The sequence below is a fragment of the Aythya ferina genome (genome assembly GCF_964211825.1).
Source record: "Aythya ferina genome assembly, chromosome: 8".
Classification (NCBI taxonomy): Eukaryota; Metazoa; Chordata; class Aves; order Anseriformes; family Anatidae; genus Aythya; species Aythya ferina.
This window is the reverse complement of record NC_140304.1, coordinates 25,517,903-25,523,902: the sequence shown is the minus strand read 5'-3', so window position 1 is coordinate 25,523,902 and position 6,000 is coordinate 25,517,903. Positions and strand designations below refer to the sequence as shown.

Below are 6,000 nucleotides of genomic sequence, written 5' to 3'. Positions count from 1 at the left end.
GCTCTTTCCAGGAGATCCCTGTCTTTTTTGTACCGGGAAGCCCAGAACTGGACACAGTACTCCAGGTGAGGCCTGACCAGGGCAGAGTAGAGAGGGAGGATCACCTCCCTTGACCTGCTGGCCGTATGAGGACGTATGAAGACGTATGAGGAGTGGCGGAGGTCACTTGGCCTGTTCAGCCTGGAGAAGAGGAGGCTGAGGGGAGACCTCATTGCTTCCTCACGAGGGGGAGTGGAGGGGCAGGTGCTGATCTATTCTCTTCAGTGACCAGCAATAGGACTTGAGGGAATGGTGTCAAGCTGCGACAGGGGAGGTTCAGGTGGGATATCAGGAAGAGGTTCTTTACTGAGGGTTGTCACACAGTGGAACACACTCCCCAGGGACATAGTCACAGCACCGAGCGTGCCAGAGTTTAGGAAGTGTTTGGACTGTGCTCTTAGTCACATGGTCTGAATTTTGGGGTAGACCTGTGTGGTGCCAGGAGTTGGACTCGATGATCCTTATGAGTTCCTTCCGACTTGGGGGATTCTATGATTCTATGATAATGAAAATAAGGCCTGCATTTCCAGTCGTTTATTTATTTTAAAGGATTGAAGTCTACAGATGAGTATCACTAGAAATAGTTGATACCACTACTGTCTTCTCTGACATCTAATATTCTCTCCATTCTTTTTTTTTTTTTTTTTTTTTTTTTTTTTTTTTTAATGAAAACGAAACACTTTGAGAGTGGTGATTCTTTCCAAAGCACTTAGCACTGTCAGCCTTTGAAATTGTAAAATTAAAATAAGCAAGGCCAGCCACAGGACACATTTGAGCCATTGTCTTCTTTTGGAGGCAATGCCTGATGAGTTGCTTCAGCAACTCTACAGCAGAAGATGTAGAGCTTAGTGATATGGTTTAGTGGAGGACTTGTTACAACCCCGTTAGGGAAGCACCCCGTGAAATCAGCGGGGACAGTGGTGTTTGAGACGAGCTGCACACATCTGACACAGGCACCTAAACCCAGGTGCAACCCCAGGATGCGCCCAGACAAAATTAATAACAATTAAAAAAAGAAAAGCGAGGTGCAAAGCACTGTGGGAAGGGGCAGCGGCGCAGGGCATTGTGGGAGTGCCGGGCACGGCTTAAGGGCGGCTCCATGCGGGCGCGGCGCATGCGCGGGGGGAAGGCGGAAGTGCTGCTGTTGCCATGACAACGGCGTCCGGCCTGCGGCGCGCCTGAGGCCCAGCGGGCCGGGAGCCGCCGGACCCCCCCCGGCCCGGCCCGGCTGCCCCCGGCCCCCATGGCACGGAGGGCGCTGCGCTGTGTCCTGCGGTTGGAGATCCGCGAGGTGAGTGCCTGGCCCCAGGAGGAGGAGGAGGAGGAGAAGAAGCCCTGGGGATGCGGGGGGAGCTGCCGGTGAGGGGCCGAGCCCGCAGCAGCTCCGCGGGGAGGCCTCGGGCTCCTCACGGGGGGAGGAGCTGCCTCAGCCCCTGGGGGTGGCCGGCCCGGAGGGGTGCTCAGGCACGGCCTGCTGGGCCGCTCGACACCCGCTGGCTGCTGCCGTCCGGGCGTGAGGCCGCCCGGCGGGCCGTGTGCTGCCGCGGTGCCTGGTGCCAAAAGGAGGAGGGGCTGCGGCGCCCCGCGGGAAGTTCAAGTGCAGGCCCGGAAAGTGCACGCTGGGAAACCCACCCGGTTCCCGGTTAATTGACCACCATTGTTCACAAACTTGGAGGGCTGCTCTAAACACAGCTCTGAGTTTCTCAACGTAGTTGGTGAGGGTGTCACCCTAACCGTGTTGCTCTGCTGGGTTTGCATAATGCAGAGGCCTGCTTTTTTCCTGGAAAGCAACAGATACTCTTAATTCTGTTCCTCCACATGTGGGTTTGTGTAACACAAAGACCTGTTTCCTTTTCCTGGAAAGGAGCAGATGTACTTTCTTCTTCTCCTCCTCACATACCAAGAGAGATTACAGGGATGGCGTTCTCCCAGGGCTGGGCTTCTTCACCTGTGGGGCATTTGTTACTCACCCTGCTCTCAGGCCTACAAGTAATAATGGAAGGGGACAGAAAAGAAACCAACACAGATCTCAGTGCCCCTTTCAGCATGTGAGTTGTTGAGCCATGTTCCAACAGCACTATGTAACTTGTATCAGGTAACCCTTGTGGGAATAGAAATGTTGTTTTTGCAGAGTTACATTGTTTAGAAGGAGGGAATGTGGTACTGAGATATGCTTACAGTGATAAGAAAGTTTAGCAGGCGACCTTGTAAAATGCAGACAATCAGACTCCTTAGGACAATTAGGTGAAAATCACGGTGTCAAGTCAGATAAGTGAAGAAACATTACCACTTCAAGCAGTAAAAATGTCAAAAGAAATTTGAAATTTAACAGGCCGGCGACTGAAGGCCATGCATTGTTTGTGAAGCATCAGATAGATTGTGAATCTGGATTACCCACTCAGTGGGGAAACAGGGGAGGGTCCTGCCATCAAAAGGTATATAAACTGTGTTTTGGAACTAGTAGATGCGCTCTCTCCTGCTTGTGGGGCGCCCGCCATTGCAATCGCGAATAAATTACTACTTCACTGAGATCCTCGCCTGAGCCTAAGTTATTGGCTACGGAGTGTTTCTCACACCCTTTTAATAAGTTATTTAGTCTGCTTTTTTGGACCACTTATTTTGCCTTTTTTTCCCCATTGAAGCCCTCACTTCATTCCTGTGATGGTTTAAAAACTCTCCAGTCTCTGCTAATACCTTGCTCTTACACTCATGTCAGCACTGGCTTTTTGCTGTTTTTTTCCTTTTTTTTCTTCCCCAGTGTTTGCTCTCTTGATGTGTTTTATGGGCAGCAGTTCTATCGTTTCACAATTCATCTTTACCAGATAAAGAAACCTGATTCTTTCAGTAGTATTTTGTATGGCAGGCTTACCAGTCTTCTGATCACCATAGGGATGGGTGCTACTCTTCCACTTTGAGTTTGCGTTGATCAGGGTTAGAATTGAATTCAGCCTTCCAGATGGGGTCTCACTGTTGCCTTAGATGATGTCAGGAGAGGTCCAAAATTAATCCTTTATATCTCAATGTTAGTCTCTTCACAGCTGCACTGTGGTTATACTGTCATTTATTAACACACTTGCCTTCTCTTCAGCCAGCTTTGAAGATGAGCTCCCCGAGTAAAAGAAACTGTTGTTAATACACAGTAGGTGTATCTCATTCCTGTTTCTGATTTTTTTCTATATCTTTTTCTCTACCACTGATGATTTCTGAATTTTGATTGGAAAATTTCGTGAGCATAATCTGACTTCTTGTGCCAGGGTCATTAAAATATTTAAAGACATGGATTGCAGGGTATATGGATGATTGTTTTTCATAATAACTCTCAAACTGATGCTTTCCAGTTTAGCCTATTACTGGTGCTGTTGTTTGCCCAGTTCTGTACCACCTTAGGACTTTCAGACTCCTATCTTCTGCATCGTAAATAATAATTTGTCACATGGCATCATATGATGTTTCTGATATCCAGATAAATCAGATATCCTTTGCCTGGAAAACAGGCTTTCAAGTAAAAGTTGGGTTTTGCTTGACTGGTCTATTTTTATTAAATATGTGCTGCTGGGCTTTTTTTTTTTTTTTTCTAGGCATGTTTTTCATCCATATCCTTTGTTCTTTACTTTTGCTTGTTTAAGTATTCTGATTGAGAGGGTTAAAATTTTCCAGGACTTTTTCTGCCTCACATGGGCCTTTCATTTGCTACTTTTCAGTCAGCTGGTGCTATCCTTGTTTTCATAACACAGGTTTTAGTTACATATCCAATGGAGCGAGAAATATTGCGTTCTTTCAGAACCTGGGCTGCAGGTGATTCAGCCTCCCTGTGGCTCCATTACCTAGGCACATTGGATCATTTCCATAATCTTATTCTTTATGTTTTTTTCTCCTGTATCTCCTGTATTAAGTATCACGAAAAGCAAGGAAAAATATTCAGTTGTGTTTGGGACATAATTTGTTAATTCTCACATCCTGGTTGATTTCTAATCTTACTTTTTCCTTGTTTGCTTTATTTATGAATAAAGCCCAATCTGTTTGGATTTCTGGTTGGTTTTCCTATTTTTTTCCAATGTTCTGCATATTTCTGTGCCCCCTTGGAAATCCATCCATTCGTGTCAAAAGTTCTGTCATATTCATTTTTCCATTGCTTTAGGATATGTGTTCTAGATTGGTTTTGCTCCTTTTGGCTTAATGAAATTCCAAGGTATTTTTTTCTATCTGAATGCACGAGCTCTTTGGTTTATTTCATTGCTAGCTTTCCTCATTTCTGAAAGGCTGCTCTTCTAAAATTGAAAACCTTAGTTAAAGACCTTATTTGGTTTATCCTGCCATTAATTTAAATTGAATAATTCATGATTGCTCAGACTGAGATTTCATTGTTATTTGTTTTCTGAGACTAATTTTGGTGCCTACCTCTGCTGCTGGCATTTAGATTGCTCATGTAGCAACAGAATGAAATTCACATTATTCTTCATGTCATTGCTACTTGGAGAATTCACAAATGCGGCAGTGAAGTAGGTAAAGCTTTAAGCACTAAGATGAATTAATAGTGTTGTGGATTACTGCCAGGTAAGGAGACTAAAATGGCATCTCTTCACATTGAGAAGATTATTTTTGCAACTCAAAGACCAAAATGCTATTCTTTATGGAAGCTTGCACTCTACAGAAGTTAATACTGTCTGTTGCCCTTCGTACTGAACTCTCCCTGTGTGGTGGCAATGGGCTTTTAAAAACATTTTTGTGGGGACAGGACCTTTTTCATTGGTTGCAAGTGCATGCTGCAGCTTTAGGACTGAACGTAGAGGAAAAAAAGTTGTATGGAATTGTGATGCAGTGGAATTTTGTTCCTTCCCATGAGAGGAATTCAGTGATTTTTGTGGCAGAATGTGATGTCCCAGCACCAGGGATGGTACATGTTGTCTGTCCTTCTGGCAACTGAAGCAGAGAAGTCTGGGGTAACACTGTCCCAGCCAGTTACCTTCACGAGTAGTCCTGCTCATTGGTTTTAAGATTGGTTAATTGCAGCACTGATATCCATCCTGCTGAGTTGATCCATAGGTAATGCTATTACGATTTTTATAACAGTTCCTCATCCTGCCTGAATGGTTTGCAATCAGGTAAGAACTTAGCTTGTCTCTTAGGTGTTCTGCAGCTCCATGCACCACATATTGCAAAACGAATTCCATGAACTGCAAGTACATACCTGTCATTCATTTTTGGAGCTTCTTTAAAGTTTCATGAAGATGTAGATTTGGTGTTTTAGCCCAGGCAATGGATTGTGCAGTTTTTCTCCAGGATAATAGAAGAACAAGTTTCTACATGTGCTGATTTGTAAGAACTTCCTTTCTTCTATACGATAGACAGAATAAATGTCATCCAACTTCTATTTGCAGTTTTATCACACCTGATGTCTTCAAACCTTTCACTTTTCATCTCAGAAAGTAGGCAAATACTGGTTGCCTTCTGTAAGGTGTGAAGTTCCAGCTAAAAAGAATCGTAAATTCAAGGAGAAAAGTCTCAGCCAAGCTAATAGAACTTGTAGTGTGTAGTTCAGGGGATCTTGCCTTGTATGAATGAAATTTCTCTTTCACTCACTTCCATTAACACTTGCACCATGCTGTTTAATGATAGGCATCCTGTTTCAATTGGGATGTCCATTATATGACACTTCTCAGATCTGAAGCCTTAACTTAACGGAGAGGACACTTTTCTTTTTTGTTGCCATGTTGTTGTTCGTTGTTTTTTTTCTTGGATATTTATGACTAGAAACTTTTTTTTTTAAGGTTGTACTGTATAGCAATCTACAACACACTACAGATATTATTTTTGTTATTTTTTTTCACTCGAGGCTGTTTTTTCTGCTGTTTATATAATTTTGGGTTAGATCCATTAACAATGTCTCAAGTAAACATTCATTTGGGAGTAAGAGACGGTAACCAAAGCACTTATTTTAATTCCTGTCACTCTGTTCCTTTG

General features: G+C 44.0%; 1 protein-coding gene across 4 annotated transcripts in view; it reads left to right on the top strand.

The window, feature by feature from the left end:
- The first annotated feature begins 1,195 nt into the window (after positions 1-1,195).
- SPATA6 (spermatogenesis associated 6) overlaps positions 1,196-6,000 on the top strand; it is a 43,031-nt gene continuing 38,226 nt past the window's right edge. For all 4 annotated transcript variants that reach the window (XM_084527657.1, XM_084527658.1, XM_084527656.1 and 1 more), the window contains exon 1: positions 1,196-1,330. In XM_084527657.1, coding sequence (XP_084383783.1) covers positions 1,283-1,330 — 48 coding nt within the window. In that variant the 5' untranslated portion in view covers positions 1,196-1,282. The remainder of the gene's footprint in view (positions 1,331-6,000) is intronic.